The 24,009-nt window shown below is 41.1% G+C and overlaps 1 protein-coding gene across 1 annotated transcript; it reads right to left on the bottom strand.

Moving 5' to 3' along the window:
- Nucleotides 1-7,547: 7,547 nt before the first annotated feature.
- On the bottom strand, nucleotides 7,548-22,277 carry LOC129849747 (GTPase IMAP family member 8-like). The gene is made up of 5 exons (XM_055916501.1): nucleotides 21,569-22,277; nucleotides 19,395-20,666; nucleotides 18,316-19,285; nucleotides 17,313-17,838; nucleotides 7,548-7,718 (listed from the first exon to the last, which is right to left on the bottom strand). Exons 1-5 carry the CDS (start codon nucleotides 22,275-22,277, stop codon nucleotides 7,548-7,550), a joined length of 3,648 nt encoding a protein of 1,215 aa, XP_055772476.1.
- Nucleotides 22,278-24,009: the final 1,732 nt, after the last annotated feature.

Below are 24,009 nucleotides of genomic sequence, written 5' to 3'. Positions count from 1 at the left end.
CTGGAAACTTTCTACTTTTAAACTCAGACAAAACAGAGATGCTTGTTCTGTCCCAAGAAACAAAGAGATCTTTTGTTGAATCTGACAATTAATCTTGATGGTTGTACAGTCGTCTCAAATAAAACTGTGAAGGACCTCGGCGTTACTCTGGACCCTGATCTCTCTTTTGACAAACACTGTTTCAACGACAGCTTTTTTCCGTCTACGTAACATTGCAAAAATTTGAAACTTTCTGTCCAAAAATGATGCAGAAAAATGTATCCATGCTTTTGATACTTCTAGGTTAGACTACTGCAATGCTCTACTTTCCGGCTACCCGGATAAAGCACTAAATAATTTCAGTTAGTGCTAAATACGGCTGCTAAAATCCTAACTAGAACCAAAAAACGTGATCATATTACTCCAGTGCTAGCCTCCCTACACTGGCTTCCTGTTAAGGCAAGGGCTGATTTCAAGGTTTTACTGCTAATCTACAAAGCATTACACGGGCTTGCTCCTCTTTCCAATTTGGTCCTGCCGTACATACCTACACGTACGCTACGGTCACAAGACGCAGGCCTCCTAATTGTCCCTAGAATTTCTAAGCAAACAGCTGAAGGCAGGGCTTTCTCCTATAGAGCTCCATTTTTATGGAATGGTCTGCCTACCCATGTGAGAGACGGAGACTCGGTCTCAACCTTTAAGTCTTTACTGAAGACTCATCTCTTCAGTAGGTCATATGATTGAGTGTAGTCTGGCCCAGGAGTGTGAAGGTGAACAGAAAGGCTCTGGAGCAACTAACCGCCCTTGCTGTCTCTGCCTGGCCGGTTCCCCTCTCTCCACTGGGATTCTCTGCCTCTAACCCTATTACAGGGGCTGAGTCACTGGCTTACTGGTGCTCTTCCATGCTGTCCCTAGGAGGGGTGCGTCACTTGAGTGGTTTGAGTCACTGACGTGATCTTCCTGCCTGGGTTGGCGTCCCCCCTTGGTTTGTGCCGTGGCAGAGATCTTTGTGGGCTATACTCGGCCTTGTCTCAGGATGGTAAGTTGGTGGTTGAAGATATCCCTCTATTGGTGTGGGGGCTGTGCTTTGGCAAAGTGGGTGGGGTTATATCCTGCCTGTTTGGCCCTGTCCGGGGGTATCATCGGATGTGGCCACAGTGTCTCCTGACCCCTCCTGTCTCAGCCTCCAGTATTTATGCTGCAGTAGTTTTTGTGTCGGGGGCTAGGGTCAGTCTGTTATATCTGGAGCACTTCTCCTGTCTTATCTGGTGTCCTGCGTGAATTTAAGTATTCTCTCTCTAATTATCTCTTTCTCTCTTTCTTCTTTCTCTCTCTTGGAGGACCTGAGCCCTAGGACCATGCCTCAGGACTACCTGGCATGATGACTCCTTGCTGTCCCCAGTCCACCTGGCCGTGCTGCTGCTCCAGTTTGAACTGTTCTGCCTGCGGCCATGGAACCCTGACCTGTTCACCGGACGTGCTAACTGTCCCAGACCTGCTGTTTTCAACTCTCTAAAGACAACAGGAGCAGTAGAGATACTCTTAATGATCGGCTATGAAAAGCCAACTGACATTTACTCCTGAGGTGCTGACTTGCTGCACCCTCAACAACCACTGTGATTATTATTATTTGACATGCTGGTCATTTATGAACATTTGAACACCTTGGCCATGTTCTGTTATAATCTCCACCCGGCACAGCCAGAAGAGAACTGGCCACCCCTCATAGCCTGGTTCTTCCCTAGGTTTTGGCCTTTCTAGGGAGTTTTTCCTAGCCACCGTGCTTCTACACCTGCATTGCTTGCTGTTTGGGGTTTTAGGCTGGGTTTCTGTACAGCACTTTGAGATATCAGCTGATGTAAGAAGGGCTATATAAATACATTTGATTTGATTTGTGTTGATATATCTCAGATACTTGTGTTGTCCTCTGTGTTTGTTTGTTGCTTGTGTTGTTGAAGTGATGATGTCAGACAACACCATGCCACAGAGAGAGTCACAAAAAATCACTTCAGGGCAAATAAATCCGATCTGACCGTTTTTACCTGATTTCAAAACATCTCTGAATGTGATACAAATCGTATTTGAGCACATGCTTTTTGGCTTTTAAGACCGAGGGGAAAAGGTTGAATTTGTATCACATTCATAGATGTTTTGAATTCAGGTAAAAAAATATTTGGGTCACTTCCAACTGCTAGTCTGAATAAGGCAACAGTTAAAGCCCTTGCGAAACTGGTTAGACAGCTAGTGTAATGACTGGATGCATATCTATGTAGCTTACAGAATCTCTGACAAGCTGATGAAAATAGAAACGCCACCCTGATCTTATGGGCAGGGCGCAGCTTGTGAGCCTCCTCCACATTCCAGACCCTTCTATGACAAGCTCTGGAACATTCAAGCGCTGCAGCCACAGTCAACTACCAAGGCTGCGGTTATTCAAATCAAATCAAATGTATTTATATAGCCCTTCGTACATCAGCTGATATCTCAAAGTGCTGTACAGAAACCCAGCCTAAAACCCCAAACAGCAAGCAATGCAGGTGTAGAAGCACTGTTATTGTATTATATTGTGGTCGGCACCTGACAATGTTGAAAACACAAATATGTTACAGTCGTTTTAGTGAACAAATTATAAATAAATAGCAAGCTACATTACGACTCCAGTAAATTAGTTAATGATGGATCTTTAAACAGTGATTATGCAACAAAGTAAATTTAGCCACTGTCACGAACGTGAGGAGAGACGGACCAAGGCGTAGCGTGCTCTGAGTTCCACATATTTTATTTTGTGAAACTTTGAACAAAACAAATAAAGAAAGAACAAAACATAACAAGTGGTGCAACTAGCACACACACAAACAATATCCCACAAATCACAGGTGGGAAAAAGGCTACCTAAATATGATCCTCAATTAGAGGCAACGATTACCAGCTGCCTCAAATTGGGAACCATACAACTCACCAACACAGAAGTACAATGACTAGAACACCCCCCTACTCATGCTCTGACCTAAACACCATAGAGAACCAAGGGCTCTCTATTGCCAGGGCGTGACAGCCACCAATTTAACTCCTAACTATGTTGCAAATGTAAAGTACAAGGCATACCTATTGATCATTATCACATGTGGATACTCAGAGACATTAAAATATGTATATTTCTATGAATAAATAGGAAATTGCATCATCATTCTGGTATTAGGTAATGGGCTATAGATTGTGTTTTTATGTATATATCAATATTTTCCCAGCTATTTCTATGGCCTTTGAAGCATTACTGGTTCATCGACTGACGTCAAATTCCATTGTTGCTTAATAGAATGTTGAAAGTAATTTTCAAACCTAAATATATTTTTTTAGGTGTTACATTTTTATAAATATAAAGTGGAAAACAATAATATGGTGCCTGCCTGGTGAAGGCCTTCTCCAGAACCCCTTGTTTCAGATATTTCCTGTAAATGTATCTTCCAAAGATAGAGCACTGAAGCATAGAGATTGAGGATGGCCATACTGGAAGAAGAGCAGTTACCCAAGATGATCCCCCAAAATATATATATTTGCCTGTTTGGCATATTGAGTTAGACATGTAGGCCAACACTATGAATGATACATTACAAGCAATGATGAACATCAGGCCAAAATATATATTTCTAAGGTTTTACTGCTCTTACCTTTGTCTCTGAATGATGCAGCGTCCGCCATTTCATTCTTCAAATGTCTGTTGTGGGCCAGATAAATGAAAGTGAAAGTTGCAGTAAAACCTGTTCCTACCTGTTAAAGGGGGTTGTGGAGAGACTGAAATCTACATGTTGAATTTGTTTGCAAACCACTAACTTGAGCATTTGTAATCAGAATAACAATAAGAGTGAATGCTCTTCGCCTGGCATACTTTAACTTGCATGCCCAAGTCATTTCAGTGAATTAAACCCAGCTCATTTATCCATTAACAAGTAATCTCATTGAATTAAACCCAGCTCATTTAGCCATTAACAAGTCATCTCAGTGAATTAAACCCAGCTCATTTAGCCATTAACAAGTCATTTCAGTGAATTAAACCCAGCTCATTTAGCCATTAACAAGTCATCTCATTGAATTAAACCCAGCTCATTTAGCCATTAACAAGTCATCTCAGTGAATTAAACCCAGCTCATTTAGCCATTAACAAGTCATTTCAGTGAATTAAACCCAGCTCATTTAGCCATTAACAAGTCATCTCATTGAATTAAACCCAGCTCATTTAGCCATTAACAAGTCATCTCAGTGAATTTAACCCAGCTCATTTAGCCATTAACAAGTCATCTCATTAAATTAAACCCAGCTTTTGACATTGTTAAACAAACAAAAAATGTAATTGTAAAACTCAAATAGTTTTTGAATTATAGTTCAAATAAATGTTATATTCAATTGATATTGGGCATATACTGTACACATATCCAATCCCACATCAAAGTAATTAGCTAAATTACTTGGTTTGATGATACTCTGAAGTGATTTGAGTTGGTCAGGTAGATCAGGCTAGGCAAAACAAAACAAAACAAAAGGACAGAATACCAAAATGTCTCCAGGTACAGTATATCAAGACAGTAAACTCACCTTCACAATGAGAAGCTTCCTCCACAAGGTGGCACCAGTAACCAGAGAAACCTGGGTGGTGTGCTGAAAGTTCTGAGTGCCAAAAGAACTGTTTCTTGCATAAAACGGGATACATCTTGTATAATAAACAATACCTCTCTGTGGCTTTATCTGGAAAACAACTGTATGTTTTTAAATCTTTTTTTAAATGGTGTCATTTACATTTTGGAGTAAAATGTTGTGACTATTGGCTCCTAAAGAATGCTTACATTGCCTCAGACACCAACCAGTTTAGTCATCTAACAAATTCAATATATTGGTGCCTGCATTTTGTCAAATCTGAGAAAAAGTTGAATGAACAATATTTTCTTTCGAGGAAAGGAGATAAAATACTATGAATAGAGCAGAGAATATTTGGTATCAATTTCACGCTTCTGTGAAGACTTAATGCTCTGAATTATGTTATTACGAAAATATTATGATAAGTTTCTAGCAGCATCTCACAATGAAAAACATTTGTAAATTAATCATCATGTTTGTTGTTGTATTTTGTAGTAATTATTGTCTGGTATTGAATTGTCATCTTAAAATACAGTCGAATGGGAAATGCTTGAAGCTGGAAATACAGCTATCTGTCAGGGTGTGTTACCACATAGGAATTCCACTGCCAGAGAAGAAGTAGAACAGAGATCATTCCTTTGTGACATCACACCAGAGACAGAGCAATAGAGATAATGATGCTTCCTCTCTGCTGTAATGTCAAGTTGGAATGTGTCACATTGATCATTCAGTGTGTTTTTCCTCTTTTGAGATGATTGAAATTTCCTTCATCTGTGTGTCATTGAGTTATGGGCCCCAAACAAGGTGGGGCCTAGTTTTGCTAGAGCTGTAACTATAACCAGTGTGTGTGTGTATTTGTGCAGGTGTGCGTCCGTGTACACCATATAAAGAGGAGATATGACCACAGTGACACACAGTTGGCAGACAATACTTCTGATTAGCCCTACACCAGCCAAACACAATATGTGCCTGACATTTTTTTTTAAATATTCTAGGTATCTTGTAGAACATTAGTAAATACTGCATGTTGGATATACCTCTATGTAGTGTTATTATAAAATGGTCCATCGCTACCATGGCGGACCCGAGATTCAAACCCAGACCGCAACCTACTCCAGGAACACTGTCAATACCACTGATCCAGAAAACACAAGGCATTTCTAGGTCAGGACTGACAGTAGCCTACAGATTTCAGGAAGGCAGTACTGATACTAACCAAACCATCTGCTACAGTATTTCAATGATAAAAGTTGAATGTTATGGATAGACATTATACATTGAGAATGATATGGAGATAGTAACCATAGTTACATATGAAAGAGTCAGGGGAGTTTGTTACACATAGTGGCTCTGTTAATGAGAATAGGAGAGAGAGGAGGAGTCATGTGATTGAAGAAGAGTTGTGAGTTAGGTCGCGGGTAGTAGACGAGTTGTGAGTTAGGCCGTGGGTTGTAGAAGAGTTGTGAGTTAGGCTGTGGGTTGTAGAAGAGTTGTGAGTTAGGCCGTGGGTTGTAGAAGAGTTGTGAGTTAGGCTGTGGGTTGTAGAAGAGTTGTGAGTTAGGCCGTGGGTTGTAGAAGAGTTGTGAGTTAGGCCGTGGGTTGTAGAAGAGTTGTGAGTTAGGCCGTGGGTTGAAGAAGTGTTGTGAGTTAGGCTGTGGGTTGTAGAAGAGTTGTGAGTTAGGCCGTGGGTTGTAGAAGAGTTGTGAGTTAGGCCGTGGGTTGTAGAAGAGTTGTGAGTTAGGCCGTGGGTTGTAGAAAAGTTGTGAGTTAGGCCGTGGGTTGTAGAAAAGTTGTGAGTTAGGCCGTGGGTTGTAGAAAAGTTGTGAGTTAGGCCGTGGGTTGTAGAAGAGTTGTGAGTTAGGCCATGGGTTGTAGAAGAGTTGTGAGTTAGGCCGTGTGTTGTAGAAGAGTTGCGAGTTAGGCCGTGGGTTGTAGAAGAGTTGTGGGTTGTAGAAGAGTTGTGCGGGGCTCTGAATACTTATGCAAATAAGGTATTTCTGTTTTATTTGCACTGTGATGGTGCCGTCTTGTGAAGGTGCCGAGGATCGCTGCCATCTTATCGGCTCTTAACCAACCATGTTATTTTGTAATTTTTTTCGCATTGTTTGTAACTTATTTTGTACATAATGTTGCTGCTACCATCTCTTATAACCGAAAAGAGCTACAGAACATCAGAACAGCGATTACTCACCTTGATTTGGAAGAATATTCTTTCTTTAATAAGTCGGACTGGAAGGATATACTCCAAACACCCAAACAGACCCTCTTTAAGGGTCCTGTGTGCAGCAGGTGTAGAGAGTCAGGCGCAGGACAGCAAATATGAGTAATCAACCTATTTACTCAAATAGATAGATGTGCAAAGTAACACACACGAGCACACCATGACAGACCAAAATGACAATAAACATTCACTCACAAACAATACATGGGGAACAGAGGGTTAAATAATAAACAAGTAAATGGGTGAGTGAAGCCAGGTGTTTAAGACACAGACAAAACAAATGGAAAATGAAAAGTGGATCAGCGGTGGCTAGAAGGCCGGCGACGTCGACCGCCGAACGCCGCCCGAACAAGGAGAGGGACCGACTTCGGCGGAAGTCGTGACACTACCCCCCCCTTGACGCGTCGCTCGCTCAGTGCGCCAACGCCGGCCTCAGGGACGACCCGGAGGACGAGGAGACGGGGGAACTCCCTCAGCATCGAGGGTCCAACACGTCCTCCACCGGCACCCAGCATCTCTCCTCCGGACCGTACCCCTCCCAGTCCACGAGGTACTGAAGACCCCTCGATGTCCAGAGGGGGCGGAGGGACCTCCCGCATCTAAGCTTCCTGTAGCGGACCAGCCACCACCGGCCTGAGGAGAGACACATGGAACGAGGGGTTAATACGATAATCAGAGGGAAGCTGTAATCTGTAACACACCTCGTTCCCTCTCCTCAGGACTTTGAAGGGCCCCAGAAACCGTGGACCCAGCGTCCGGCAGGGCAGGCGGAGGGGCAGGTTTCGGGTCGAGAGCCGGGGCAGGTTTTGGGTCGAGAGCCAGACCCGGTGCGAACACCGGGGCCTCGCTGCGGTGGCGGTCGGTGCTGCAGGGCCTTGATTAACCTCTACATCACAAGAGGAACAGAGGAGGAGTAGGATAAGGGTACGGCTAAAGGCTATAAGAACTGGTCATCTAGTACATTCGGAACAGAGGGTAAAAGGAGCAGGTTTCTGGGCGCGGTAGAATAGATTCAAGGCATAATGTACAGACAAAGGTATCATGACAGGGCTTCTTTATGACTGAAAGCTGACTGAAACATTATATAAAGACTGAGATGTAGAAGACATAACATGTATTTAAACTGAACCATGGACTCTACACCTATTTCATGGCTTTTCTTATATCTTGGACTGAACATTGAATTGCTAGTGCTCCATCCAGCCCTCGTAAAAGGACATACAGTATATTACAGAACTCCTGACTGAGAAGCATAGAAGAAATGGTGATGGGGGCCTCTTGTTTTTCAACTGTCACCAGACGTTGAGCACACACACTTTGGCCTCAAGGTGTAGCCAACTGCTGCTGACAGTTTTAAAAAGCAGGTAGCAAGCAGTGGAGAATGTAATGACAACCAGAACCCAGTGTTTGTGCTCCTTCTGGTGACAGTTTTAAAAACAGGTAGTATGCAGTGGAGAATGTAATGACTACCTGAACCCAAAGTGTGCTTCTGGATACCTGTGGAAATATACCCTACATTGCAGGTGTCGTCTTGTAAACGTTTGGTTTCTGGTGTGATTCTGCTGGTTAAAAGAGTTAGATTGGCCTACTAAAGCTACTATAGATTTACTGCTCACTGAAAGCATGGCCAAGTCCGATCACCCCTACTTGCATTCTAAATAGTAGACTGATTGGGTGTGCGAAAATACAACGTTTTATAGTATGTGCAATTGTTTGTATATCCTGGATATTACGAAAGTTGTACTTTTTACTGTTTACATTAACAATAACAATATTAACTAAATTGTAACCTGCACTACTACAGTGCCTTTGGAAAGTAATCAGACCCCTTGACTTTTTCCACATTTTGTTACGTTACAGCCTTATTCTAAAATGGATTCAATTGTTTTATTTACTAATCAATCTACACACAATACCCCATCATGACAAAGCAAAAAAACAGGTTTTTAGAAATATCACATTTACATAAGTATTCAGACCCTTTACTCAGTACTTTGTTGAAGCACCTTTGGCAGGGATTACAGCCTCCAGTCTTCTTGGGTATGACGGTACAAGATTGGCACACCTGTATTTGGGGAGGTTCTTCTCTGCAGATCCTCTTAAGCTCTGTCAGGTTGGATGGGTAGGGTTGCTGCACAGGTTCTCTTTTGAGGTCTCTCTCTTCCGGGCTCTGGCTGGGCTACTCAAAGAAATTCAGAGACTTGTCACAAAGCCACACCTGCGTTGTCTTGGCTGTATGCTTAGGGTCGTTGTCCTGTTGGAAGGCGAACCTTCACCCCAGTCTGAGGTACTAAGCACTCTGGAGCAGGTTTTCATCAATGATCTTTCTGTACTTTGCTCCGTTCATCTTTTCCTCGATCCTGACATCCCCACAGCATGATGCTGCCACCACCATGCTTCCCCGTAGGGATGGTGCCAGGTTTCCACCACGTGGTGCTTGGCATTCAGGCCAAAAAGGTCAATCTTGTTTTCATCAGACCAGAGAATCTTGTTTCTCATGGTCAGAGTCCTTAGGTGCCTTTTGGCAAACTCCAAGCGGGCTGTCATGTGCCTTTTACTAAAGAGTGGCTTCCGTCTGGCCCATCTGCCATAAAGGCCTGATTGGTGGAGTGCTGCAGAGATGGTTGTCCTTCTGGAAGGTTCTCCCATCTCCACAGAGGAACTCTGGAGCTCTGTCAGAGTGGCCATCGCGTTCTTGGTCACCTCCCTGACCAAGGCCCTTCTCCCCTGATTGCTGGCCAGCTCTAGGAAGAGTATTAGTGGTTCCAAACTTCTTCCATTTAAGAATGATGGAGGCCACAGTATTCTTGGGGACCTTCAATGCTGCAGACATTTTTTGGTACCCTTCCCCAGATCTGTGCCTCGACACAATCCTGTCTCGGAGCTCTACGGACAATTCCTTCGACCTCATGGCTTGGTTTTTGCTCTGACATGCACTGTCAACTGTGGGACCTTATATAGACAGGTGTTTGCCTTTCCAAATCATGTCCAATCAATTGAATTGACCACAGGTGGACTCCAATAGAGTTGTAGAAACATCTCAAGGATGATCAATGGAAACAGGATGCACCTGAGCTCAATTTCGAGTCTCATAGCAACAGTCTGAATACTTGTAAATAAGTTTATTTTTTAATTTCTTTTACATTTGCAAAAATGTCTAAAGACCAGTTTTCACTTTTTCATTACGGGGTATTATGTGTAGATCAATGAGGGGGAAACAATCATTTAATCCATTTTAGTATAAGGCTGTAATGTAACAAAATGTGGAAAAGGTCAATGGGTCTGAATACTTTTAGAATGCATACATTGCTCATTCTCATATTGCTCATTCTGACATTTTGTCATTTCTAGTTTTTTAAAACTTTTTGGATTATGTGTGTTTTCTTATTGCATTGCGATGACCTAAGGGCTAAATTTCAATTACAATTGGTGCGTCTTTTGTCCTTATTCTACGTTTAAGGTCAATTTATTTGGTTTTTCCACAATTCATTACATGTTAAAATGTAAAATCAATTTAATCTACATTTAATATCAGCATGTGGGTGGGCATATGGCCTCTATCGTGGATCATCGCTACCACAACAAACTGCATAGAATATTAGACAGACATGGTTACTCAAAGGGTTTGGTCACTGATCTGTATCATTAAAGAATCTAGGGATAAGAGAGCTATCAGTCGATTATGATATTTGCTGGGATCAGTTTTTAATTTGAGCCGAATCCTGCCGGAACAGGATCTGAAACCTCTCAGTTCTGGAATTCCGGCACCTATTTCTCTGGATCCGGGTACCTCTCTGGCATGACAAATAATTGTCACTGTTTGCAATGTAAAAATTCAAATGAAAGTGATCAGAGTTGGGCTATATCAAGTTGCCTCCTTGTTAATTATCATGCCCACTAATAAACATATTTTGAAAATGTAGATTTTCAGCCAACGCTTGATATTGTGAGAATTGATTCAGGTTGGGCAGTGCCTGGGTTTAAGTTTGTGCAACATGGTAGCCCATGTTTGACTGACGTATGACCATTGTTATGGTGAGAGAGGGGTGCCATGTAGAGGCCATCTCTGTAACGAATGCGCTGAGAGTTGGGAAGCAAGTACAGGGAGTGAGTCTTTAATAAATTAACAGACCACAACACAAGGAACACGAACAACGCACTGACATGGAACAGAGTCAATAACACCTGAGGAGAGAACCCAAGGGGAGTGACAGATATAGGGAAGATAATCAAGGAGGTGATGGAGTCCAGGTGAGTGTCATGAAGCATTCGTGCACGTGATGATGGTGACAGGTGATATCAGCAGCCTGGTGACCTAGAGGCCGGAGAGGGAGTATACTTGACAATCTCTCTCACAGAACTAGAATTAGATTCTATTATGATCGCTCTCCCTCTCTCTGCTCCGAAAGAGATGAGCCTGAAACTCTTTCTCCATCTCTCCAGCATTGCACTTCATCATTTATTTAAATTAATTAAATATGAACACTGTGAAAAAGTACATAAACAATCCCCAGACAGCACCTCCTGGAGTCAACTTAAAGCAGCCAAAGCCAAACTGAATTTGGACTATACTCGGGAGATAAAAAAAAGAAGAAGTTTTCTTTACTAAACAGAAATACCATGAGTATAGCAATAGGCCTAGTAGATTGCTTGCTTACCAATTAAAAAAGAGCAGTCAGAGCGTACACTCATGGCCATCCGAACAGCAGAGGACGAGGTCACATATAACCCCAAAAAATACATTTACATTTTCATGATTTTTACTGCAAAACTATATACCTCTGAGAGAAAACATACATAGGGCAGAACTCCATTCCTTCCTAGAGGGAATCTCGCTACCTAAACTATCAGAGACCAACCAAGAAGATCTCAACTCCTCCTTCACTCCTGAGGAGGTCCTGGAGGCAATTACCTCCATGCCACCTAACAAGTCCCCAGGCCCAGATGGATTCCCCAGAGAGTTCTACAAAGCTTTTTGGCCCCAGCTTAGCCCTATTTTCATGCCAATGCTGTATGATTTTTGCAAAAACTGAGTTCTCCCAGACTCAATGCACACAGTTCGCATTACAGTGTTGCTCAAAAAGACAAGGACCCTCTATCCTGCTCCTCCTTCCGGCCCATAAGCTTGTTGGATTTCCACTACAAAATAATTACCAAATTGCTCGCCAAAAGACTAAACACTCTTCTTCCCAAAATAATAAAAGCTGACCAAACTGAATTTATTCTAGACAGGTGCTCTTCTGAAAACATTCGCCATCTTTTTGATATTATTGATCAAATAAACGCACAGAAGACCCCTGTCCTGCTGCCTTCACTAGATACTGAGAAGGCGTTCGACAGGATGGAGTGGAGCTTTCTGTTCTCAGTCTTAGAAAAGTTCAATATGGGCCCAAACTTTATTAAATGGATTAAGTCCCTATACTCTCATCCAAATGCCATGGTGACTACTAATGGGCTGAACTCTGACAGATTCCCTTTGGGACGGGGCACAAGACAAGGATGCTCGCTGTCCCCCCTGCTCTACTTGTTGGGGGCGGAACCTCTGGCAGAGTTGATAAGGAGCAATCCAAGTATTATGGGTGTTTCTGTAGGCGGCCTGCAGCTCTACATATCCAACCCTGAGAAATCCCTCCCATTTTAGACACAATTGCTCAGTATGGCAAGTTTTCAGGATATAAGATCAATTTTTAACAAATCCACTGTTTGCCCTCTCAATCTTACACTCACCAGCTCTATGAAGACACTCTGTCCATTCCAATGGAAGACACAGGGGTTTCAATACCTTGGGATCTTTGTAACACCAGATCTGAATAGCCTTTTCAAGGAAAATTAACTTCCACTCCTGGATCGAATCAAGAACGATCTCCAAACCTGGATCTCCCTCCCAATTAGCTTAGTCGGAAGAATTAATGTCATCCGTATGAACATCCTCCCTAGACTGAAATATTTATTTCAGATGCTCCCATGCTATCTCCCAGCTTCCTTTTTCAAAACAACCAACCAAAGCATCACCAAATTTATATGGGGCAATAAAAAACCTAGGATCAAGTTCTCCACTCTATCGAAACCTGAATCTAAGGGTGGTCTTGCCCTTCCCTCAATTCGACTGTACTACTGGTCTGCCCAAATCCGCAACATGCTAACATGGATCACTAACAGACAAGAGTCAACGTGGATTCAGATAGAAGCCCAATCCTGTGGTTCATTGCCCCTAAGCTCAATTATATTCATTAATAACTTTAGTGAAGTGGGCAACATAGCCAAAACCTTTGTGATTTACAGCACCCTACTAGCGTGGAGGGACTGGAAGAAATACCTGGGCATTTCCTCCCAAATATGTTCTCAATCGCCTATAGTATGCAACCCAGACTTGCCAAAAGCCCTGAGCGATGCCAACTTTAATCTTTGGCATACTCTAGGAATCAGGACCTTTTCAGACCTATTTCATCAGAAAACCACTACACTGAAATCCTTTCAAGAGCTCTGCAGTGAATTCAATGTGCCAAGATCCCTTTTTTTTTTATAAAAAAAAAATATATATTTATCTTCAAATTAGACATGTCATTTCCTCATTTACTTCCAAGAGGAGGTTTAGAGCTCAGCTGAATTAAGTTAAAACCCTTGTTGTTACAGCACAATCCATTAGAGGTAAAATATCTTATATCTATAGACTCCTTTCTGAGAAAGGAGGCTTCTCCTTTACTCCTTTGAAAATAATCTGGGAAAAGGACCTTGGTCTTGTCAGGTTTTGGCCAGGACTGTTCTGGTTTTTGCCACTAGATGTCCCCATTGCACCTTTTTTGAACCTTTTGTTTTTTCCTTGCTCTTTTATTGTTTGCACCTGTAGGTCGTTCCCTTGTTTGTATTTAAACCCTGTGTGTTCCTCAGTTCTTTGCTCAGTGTTTGTAAGTTAGCACCCAGCCCCAGCCCAAGCCTTGTTCTGTATATATATTTCTCTTATTGGATTTTCCAGAGGTTCTCTGGTTTAGTTCTTGTGTGTATTTTTGAGTAGTTTTTGGAGGTTTGTTTTTCTCTGCTGTTTTTACCACTTTGTGGAGTTTCTTTTGCATTTTTGAGGATTTCCATTTTGTGCCTCTTGGCTTTATTTTTGGACATTGTGGATTTAGATTCTTTGCCTGAAGTTTTTGTTCTTTTATTAAACCACCATCTCTAGAACTACTGTGTCTGCCTCATCTTCTGGGTTCTGCTGATTATTAGTGACTGTTTCTCGCACCGGGTCCTGACAGGTCTGACTATCAGTAATGAGTTATGGGCGGAGGTTTGCAACAGAGTATACTGCTCCTCTACTAATGTAAAAATGAAAGAATCTAATTACATTTTTTTTTACACATTTTATTACACTCCAATGAGACTCCATAGAATGAAAACAGACATTTCTCCTAACTGTAAAAGATAGGAGAAATGTGGCACCTGAAAGTGGAACCTATATGCATGTATTTTGGAGCTGTAGAGAGATTGCCAGATTTTGGCAATCTATAGATACTGCTGCACAGAAAATACTAGATGTACAGTTTGATATGACCCCGTGTATCTATCTTCTTAATGCCCAGCAGGACTTTGTTCTTGATCCTGACAGAGAAAATGTGTTTATGACTATTACATACTTTGCTAAGAAATGTATTCTTCTATTGTGGGCCTCTAATACTTCTCCTACATTTAAAATGTGGATTGACCAGATTGTTGACTTTCTCCCTCTTGAAAAGCTCACTTATGTCCTCCGCAAGAGACAGCCCAAGTTTGATAGACTCTGGTCTCCACTACTCAACTATATTTCAAATTGGACAGAGTGAATGGGGTGCTTAGGGAAATGAGCAGATACATGTTGTGTAAGGTGCTGTAAAAACGAATTATTTGCTTGTCATCTCAGCTACGGCTGGAAATAGCTAAGAACCTTGATGGTGCTGCTGCAAGTTTTTAGATATATATATATATATATTTATTTTTATAGTTGTCATTTTTATTATTATTGTTAGTTATTTTTTTTATTTTTAATTCTGTCACATCTGTGAATGTGTAATGTGTTTTGTTGGTTGATTGAAAAAAAAATTAAAAATGAAATATGCCCATTTGTTTTGTTTATTTTCCTTGTTATAGAATTGCACTGTTATGTTATATATAGCAAATAATGTTGCATATCTATGACACATTGTAGGCGGTAGAGCGAAGGCGGGAACACATCTGCTTTTTCAACAGACAGTAGACCTAGCCCACTTCAGCCACAATATCTAAAACCAACCAAATCTGTTCGGGAACATCGATATTGACATGTTTTCACAACTAACCTGATTTCATTAAACTATTGAGAGCCCCTCTCTCTGCACGTCTCTACCCGCTGGAGAAAGTTATAAAGCAGAGCGAGAGAGAACGCCATGGAAGTGGTGAGATATTCTATGAGGTCAGCCTATTAATTATTCAAAATATAAAATATGCCCTATTATAACTATATACTAACCATGTACATTCTCTCATTTGTGTGGTATTTAAAATTATTTTGCTAATGTCGCCAGTCATGTAAAATGAAGTAGAATTGCCTAACCAACACAATGCTTTATTAGCTGGTTATCTGCAGCCATAGCTGCAGGAAGTAGGGGTGCTGAAGGTTCTGCCGCACCCCCTGAAAAATCAGAAAACAAATGTTTTTTTTTATAAACAACCATTTCTTTATTTTTTTTGTAGTGCAATGGACCTTTAATAATCATTTCACATAGTCTACTATAAATTTCACATAGTCTCCTATACATTTCACATAGTCTACTATAAAACATTCTATTTTCACACACCCAATCAGAGTACTATTTAGAATGCAAGAACGGGTATTCAGACATGCCCCTGGACTACAAGAAATTGAGATTTGGGAATAGTTGTTAACTGAATGAAATAATTCAATAATTAACAGATGTGTTGATATTTGTCTCTTGTGTCTTTTATTCTCTGGTTTGAACAGCACAAAGACAGATATAGCATCAGGATATATAAAGCACAGTCACGGATATAAAAGTTAAACATATGAAATCAACAAGTAAAAGCAAAACAATGGCTGCTAGTACAGGCCAGGAAGGCAATGGGTGTGTTCGAAATCTGTAATACTAAATACTATTTAGAATGGTCTGTTAAGTAAAAAATGAATGCAGTAAGCAACAAATATAAACATACTAGGCTCATACATTCTAGGCTCATTAATACTAGGATCATACATTGTAGGCTCATACATTCTTGGCTCATACATACTAGAATGTGTATTCTAATGCAGTGTTTCCCAATTCCGGTCCTCAAGTACAACCAGAAGTAGGACCATATTTCTGTGGCCCACAGACAAGTACACCTTATTCTACTTGTCATCTAAATCATCAAGCTCTTGACAGGTGTTAATCCGGTGTTGTTGTCCAGGGCTACTACAAAAATGTGTACTGTTGGGGGTACTGGAGGACTGGGGTTGGGAAACTGATCTAATGCCCAATTGTGTCGTTTACTGCCATTCATTCTGGTACAACACGTCCCCTGATCTTATTTGCAGCTGTTGTCAAACACACCTGGGGCTGAAAAGATGATTGTCTTCCTCAATCATCAGTGACCAAATACCCACACTTGCGTTCTACATAGTAAGCTTTTTGTGTATGTGAAAAGAGAGTTTTATAGTATGTTGTAATTTCAAACATCGTGTATGCTTAAATGCCAGGATGTCATACTCATTTGGCCTTTTCATCTAGTAGAATTCACTGCACCCTATTGAGGAAGAGAATCGTCTTCTCACAAGTGTGTTTGACAACAGCTGATAATCAGAATAGGGGACACACTCTAATAAACCAAGGGAGGGGAACAGTCACGATTGTCCATTAGATGAAGCCTTCTCAGTATGTTGATATTTGTTGCTTTCTGAATGTGTTTTTACTAAACAGTACGTTCTATCTAGTATGTAGTATGATTAGTACACAGCATTCATTTGAGTAATTAGTAGGCAAGAAATGTCACAGGCTACTATTTAAATTTCAAATTTTTCATAACTAAACAGCCTACTATTTAGGAAGCTGGTACAGGTGTCCGGACTCTGACAATTTCTCTGGGAAAGTACAGGTGAACATTCTGCACATTTGTAGTTACCGTTCTATATCTGTAGCAGTTTAAGCATGTGATTTACAACACTGTTGTTAAAGGAATGTGGAGCAAAGATCTTAATATTATACTATTTCAGCTTTTACACCATCTTCATCCTCCTCCTCATCATCATCATTACTGTCCAGTAGGTAATGACATTTTATGTACTATGTTGTATTTACATACAGTATATTCATTTCCGTCAGTAATGTTGTTAGGGGGTGCATGTTATTACTATCTTCAAAACTAATCTATGTTTTAGGGCAGGAAATATCATAGGGAAACCCTTCAATATCAGAGGGTTATGCCTTATTTGAATGGGTAGTTAAGACTCTCACAGTATACTACATATGCCTGATGGATTTACCAAGTTTTCCATCTCTGCTTTCTGTTTTGTCTCCAATTCCTTCATTTTATCAGTCAGTGCTTTTTCATTATGACCATATTGACCCTTCAATTTATCAGTCTCCTTTTTGTGCTTTTGCCTTAGTTTCTCCTTCTCTTCTTTATATTTCGCAAACGTTTTATTTTTGTCATTGTTTCTAAAGAAGTTTAATTCCTCTGCTTGTCTTCTGGCCTCTTGATCATATTTATCCTTCTTTTCTTTGGTTTCCTTTTCGTGCTCTGCCTTCATTTCCTTCCATTTCTTCTCTTCTTGTTCTCTCCTGACTTTATCTTCCTTCTCCTTCCTCATGTTTTCTTCTTCACGTTCTTGTTGAAATGTTTCCTCCAGTTTTCTTAGTTTTAGTCTCTCCTCCACTCTTCTATTTACATCCTCTTGAAATCTTCTTTCCTGTTCCTCTCTACGTTCTTTCTCCCACTGCTCTTGTTGCGTTGTCATTTTGTCTGTCAACTCTCTCCTCTTTTCTTTAAAGTCTTGTTCAATTCGGTCTCTTTCTTTCTGCTCTATTTCTCTCCTCTGCTCTTCTGATTCTTTCATGTTTATTCTCTCTTGTTCCCTCTCTCTTTCAAACTCCTCTCTCAATATCCTCTGTTTTTTCTCTTGTTCTACAAGAGTTTCTACCTCCTTCTGTCTCAGCCTTTCTTCTTCCTGTTGTCTGTCTCTTTCTTTCTTCAACTGTTCCTCCCATTCCTCTTTTTCTCTACACATGGCCTCTTGGAGTTCTGTTTGACCTTTCTCTGCTTCCTCTATTTTGCTTTGCCACTCTTGTCTTACTTTCTCTTCCTTCTTTCTCCTCTCATCCTCTTCTTTCTCTCTCCTTTTAATTTCTTCCTCCTGTTCCCTTTTTAGTTTAGCAAACTTCCTTTCTTGATTTTGAAGCTGTTCTTCTCTGTCTTTCTCTTCTTTTCTCAGTTTTTCCATCCTCATGTTATATTCTTCTTCCTTTTCTCTTTGGAGGTTTTTCAACTTTATTTCCTGAGTTTGTATCTCTTTTTCCATCCTCTCTTTTTCTGTGTTCCATATTTCTTTTTTCAACTTTTTATCTTCTTTCCTTTTTTTGTCCTCCAATTCTCTTTCTTCCTTCTCTGCTTTCTCCTTGTCCTCATGTTCTTTTCTAATAGCTTCCTCTCTCTCTCTCAACAGTTTATCTCTCAGCTGTCTTTCCTCCTGAACTTTCAATCTCTCCTCTTCCAACTTTGACTTCATCTTTTCCATGTCTGTTTCATGGCTGACCTTCAGTTTCTCCATGTCAGCCTTTATCTCCATCTCTCTCTCCTTCAGTATTGCTTCCTGTTTTTGTTTAATGGCTGCATCTGCCTCCTGGAACATCTCATTGGTGTAGAAACTGCCCTTGTTCATGGACACCATTTTGTTAATCTTCTTAAGAAGCTCAGTGACCTGTGTGCGATTCTTGTCTCTGTTGTTGAAGACATGGAATCTGTCTCCACAATCTCTGATCAGTTTTTTCAGTTTGGCATTCTTGCTGTTCCCAATGTAATCTTGAATTGATTCATTTTCCAAGTCATCTCCTCTAGTAAACAGAACTAAGCAGAACATTCCTGCCCGTGGACCAAAGGTTTTCTCTATGAGGTCCAAAGTGTCCAGCTCCTCCTGTGTGATTCTCCCGACACTCAACACTATGATAAACACATGGGGTCCAGGAGCTGACAGGGAAACACATTTCACTATCTCTTGCTGAACATCTTTATTAGACAGTGTTGTGTCAAAAAGGCCAGGTGTGTCAACCACAGAAACTGTTATTCCATCAACTTTGCCAACTGCCTTCTTGCAAACTGTTGTCACAGAATCAGTGCTGGATTTAGACGCAAATTCTTTTCTGCCCAGGATAGTGTTTGCAGAGGCGCTCTTCCCATTGCCAGTTTTCCCAATCAGCACCACCCTTATGCACTCTGTGCTGGAGAACTCCATTTCAGCACCTACAAATTAAACAATAAATTATAATAAATTAATGTTAATTACTGCATAAATGTATATTAAAATCAACACAGAAGGTTCATAGTGTTAAATCATTGTTTTCCCAATCACCCCCCAATATTTGTTCCTCCCTGTGTTCAACAAACTCACCTTGTGACATGTTCCTGATTCTCTCCTCTAAATCCTTGATTCTTCTGTTCTTTTCCTCCAGTTCTGATTGGTGTTTAGCCTCCATGTACATGTACAGAGTGTAGCAGGTTCTGTTCTGATCCATCATTTTGACTATTTCTGCTACAAGTTCTGTCGTCTGCTTGGCGTTATCAATTTTCAAAGCATCATAGATTTTATACCGCCCTCCGCATATCTTGATCAGTTGCTTTGTGTCTGCATTTTGTTCCACAAAGTCAACTGCAGTTTTATCAACTGGAATGTTATCCTGTCTAAACAGGACCATGAAAAAGTAATTGACTCGTGAGCTGAGAATCTTCTGGATGGCCTCCAACTCTCCTTTGTCTTCATCAGTGAGTGGACCCAAAGGTACGACCAGGAGGAAAGCATGGACTCCAGAGTCACAGAGAGAGACACAGTGGAAAGTCTCACGCATCACTTCCTCCTGAGTGAGATGTGTTCCATACAGAGCAGGCAGCTCGATGAGGGTGACAGGCCGACCACACACCTCTCCTTCTCTCTTCACACACACTGAGGAGGAGCTGGACTTTGGACTGGACTCTGTCTGACCCAGTATGGCATTGGCTATAGAAGTCTTCCCGGCTCCTCTTCTGCCACACAGAACCACGTTCAGTCTCTGAGCCTTTGGTGTCATGGTATCATGTGTTGTCTCTTCATTGGAGGTGAGGTATCTCCATTCATTCTCCTCTACCATCTTTTCTATCTTTTCAGTTAACTCTTTGTGGTCACTTCCTTGTTTGTACATTTCATGATGCCTTCCTCCACATTCTTCGATCATTTGTCTCAGATGAGGATTTCTTGTGACTCCCTTGCGGTGAGTAATGATCACCATTGAGTACTTGAAGGTTTCTTTACCAAATATGCTCAGGATCAACTTGAATGTGTTTCTGTTCTCCTCTGTGAACCCCTCAGGCTTCAACACCAGCAGGACCCCATGAGGCCCAGGAGCAGAGAGGGACTTACATTTCTCCATCTCCTCCATCAGGGACTGCACAGTCAGACGTGGAGCAAAGAAGTCTGGAGTCTTTACAACAGTAACAGACTTGCCATTCACCTCCCCACTGGCTGAATCACATGGCTGTTTATAGTTGAAGAAATGAGCAGGCCTAAAAGCCTCTTTCTGTAGGATCATGTTACCCACTGTACTCTTCTTGTCGTCATTCTTCCCCAGAAGCACAATCCTGAGTGAAGACACTGTAAAACACATGTACACATTGATTAGTATAAGGATATACATATGAAACATAATGTAGTTGACCTGTTAACCAAATGTTTATACTGGAGGATTGTCCCTGTTGCGAATTAACAAAGCTTGACTCCCAATACTTGTTGTAAAAAAGCTTGACAGTAGTAGTCAGTAATATTGAGCCAGTACAGTTCCAGAATGTTATTTTGCTCAGTGATTTCCGTGGAATCCCTCACATTGTACTCCATTGCGTCACGTTTAATGGCCACAATACGGCAAATCTCTGCACTAAGCATGTTGAGCATCATTTCTTTTTGTATCCACCAGAGGGAGCAATGACCTCAAATTGATAGATACTGTTGGTTTATGAACTGTGAACTCATACCACATTCTAATCGATAAAAGTATTAAAACAAAACAATGACATGAGCATTATACTATAAAGTACAGTAGGACCTCAGAGATACAAACACGTTGGGAATGGAGGTCGGCAGAATATTGAAATGGTGAATAAGTCATTAAGAAACCTTTTCTATATTTTCTTTCAACGTCACGTCTACTTACACAGATTTTGTACCATCTGTCCATTTTGAAAAACAAAAATAATGAAAGTAATGAAAATGTGTCCTAATGACAAATCCTTCTGAGCTGTAGCTCTCCCTCTTAATTAACAAATAGTTGTATTATGGTGTTTAACTACTACATTTTACCCACATTTGTCATGTCTGCTTAATGGCTTCAGTCTTTCTTCCTTAAGTGATACCAGTCCTGAAAAAAAGTTGACATAATCAATTTCAGTGACTTCCTCTTCGCAGTCAATTTAAACCAGTCATAATGAAACAGAAGTTAATTGTCAGTTGTATTCAATGCTCATCTCACTATAACTTTTGTCAATGTGCTGTATACTTACCAATTTCTCTAACTTTCCCCCATTTGTCCAATTTTGCTGATTCTTCTTGTTCCAAATCATCCTTTCCAAGTTCTTCCTCAGAGGAAGATTTTAGGCTCCAATCAGTTTTACTCCTATGGATATCCTCTTTCCCTTGTACCATGTCACTTGTAGTATCTTCAAATATATCACAGGTGAGATAGTCTCCTCCATTCTCCTTTACAATCTTGTCAACATCTGCCATAAGTTGAGTGTGGTCACTGAGGTGCTGCCTCCCTCTACAGGCTCTGACCATCTGATTCAGAGGGTGATCCTCATCCATGTGTCCCCTCCTGTCTTCATGAGTTGTCAGTACCATTGAGTAGTCAAAGGACCGGTCACTGAGGGTGTCTAGGATTGTCCTGATTCTGTCTCCCTCTTCCTGTGTGAACTCCTCAGGCTGCAGCACCAACAGGAACACATGAGGTCCCGGTTTAGACAGAGTGACACACCAACGCAGTTCCTCTGAGAGTTTGTCATGTGAGATGTGAGGGTCTAACAGGTCTGGAGTGTTGATCACAGCTATGTGTCTTCCCTCCACCTGACCCCTGGCTCTCTCACAGTGACTTTGTACATAGTTGGGGTCAAATGCCCCTCTTTCCAGGATGAAGTTCCCAACAGCACTCTTCTCAGAGCCATTCTTTCCAAGCAGCACAATCCTTAGCTCTGTAGGACTTTCAGACACTAACATAAACACCACCACAACCTTATTTAAAATGTCTGCTGGAAAACATTGTTGAAAATGTTGACACTAACATTTTGGTTTGCTTTTCTTTCAGAACATTATGCACCATATTTCAACAGAACAACATAAATGCACAACTCTTCAATCTAGACAGAGAAAACAAATCTGCTTGATATTTTATTGATCACTCACTCTCTGGGGGCAATAGTTCCACACTGTTGCATCTCAGGGCCTTTGGATTTGAGACTGAAAACACATCCAATTAAAACAAGCATCAGTATTTTGTACAGTTGTTAATGTCGATTGTTGCTGAATTGACTAGTGGAACTCAGGGTAGTATTAAATGAGTGATTTAAAGACTAACTGAAAAAAATTTTAAAGACAAATGGGAACAATTACAACCCCAAATAGGTGCTAAGTGGCATTTAAAAAAGTCAAAGTCCAGGCACTCGTGAGGGTTTGAAAGTTAAAAACCCACTAATGTATGGGCTAAAACATTCGTCAAATACACCAACGCATATCAGCTTCATCAGGTCAGACACCCTGATTCCCCTCCAAGAGCAGCTGTGGTTCTTGTGGAATACCTGAAGTGCTCCTGCTACTTATTTTCTTCTGAAATCATTTTTTATTGAGTAGCTGTGTAGGTTATCGTTAAGCTAACTTTATGTCATATAAACATTCTTGTGAAGACAACATTTGTAATAAGAAATAAATATTTTTTTGTAAAAATGTAACCTTAAATTAACTAGGCAAGTCAGTTAAAATCTAATTCTTATTTACAATGACGGCCTACCGGGGAACTGTGGGTTAACTGCCTTGTTCAGGGGCAGAACAACTGATTTTTGCCTTGTCAGCTCAGGGATTTGATCCAGCAACCTTTCAATTACTGGCCCAACTCTCTAACCACTAGGCTACCTGCCACCCCATTATAAAATCCATGTACACAAACAACAAGTGTGTGGTTAGAATTGGCAAAAAACACACATTTCTTTCCACAGGGCCGTGGGGTGAGACAGGGATGCAGCTTGACCCCCACCTTCTTCAACATATATATCAACAAATTGGCGAGGGCACTAGAACAGTCTGCAACACCCGGCCTGACCCTACAAGAATCTGAAGTCAAATGTCTACTGTTTGCTGATGATCTGGTTCTTCTGTCCCCAACCAAGGAGGGCCTACAGCAACACCTAGATCTTCTGCACAGATTCTGTCAGACCTGGGCCCTGACAGTAAATCTCAGTAAGACAAACACAATGGTGTTCCAAAAAATGTCCAGTTGCCAGGACCACAAATACAAATTCCATCTAGACACTGTTGGCCTAAAGCACACAAAAAAACGATACATACCTCGGCCTAAACATCAGCGCCACAGGTAACTTCCACAAAGCTGTAAACTGTTAGGATTTATGTTTATGCACTATAGCCTGCTAGCATATTGTTTGAAGATGAATATTGTTTTGTTACACACACACACACACACACAAACAATACAGATGTAGGTGTGTAGACTGACCAACATTGAGTGACAGGCCATAAAAGCTGTGGTCAAGCTGGAGAGGGGAGGGGTGCATCTCTCTAGGCCAACCAGGGAGTTAGGACACTGATCAGTACCATATTAGGAATTGTTTGAGTGAAGAGTCAAGGGGGAGACACAAGACGGAGCTAATCTACCCAGCAACCAGATGTGGACAAAGGAAAGGGGCTTGGACAAATCCGGGTGCCCCCAAAGGCGGAGTTT

The sequence above is a fragment of the Salvelinus fontinalis genome, unplaced genomic scaffold, assembly GCF_029448725.1.
Source record: "Salvelinus fontinalis isolate EN_2023a unplaced genomic scaffold, ASM2944872v1 scaffold_1640, whole genome shotgun sequence".
NCBI lineage: Eukaryota > Metazoa > Chordata > Actinopteri > Salmoniformes > Salmonidae > Salvelinus > Salvelinus fontinalis.
This window is presented reverse-complemented; position numbering and strand designations above follow the sequence as displayed.

Coding starts and splice junctions, on each gene's coding strand:
- LOC129849747 (XM_055916501.1), bottom strand. CDS start 22,277: ATGTTAGTGTCTGAAAGTCCTACAGAGCTAAGGATTGTGCTGCTTGGA. Junction 19,286..19,394: donor GGAGGAACAAATATTGGGGG/GTGATTGGGAAA, acceptor TTTAATTTGTAG/GTGCTGAAATGGAGTTCTCC. Junction 17,839..18,315: donor ATACAAACTCAGGAAATAAA/GTTGAAAAACCT, acceptor GCAGAAAGAAAG/AGACCGAATTGAACAAGACT.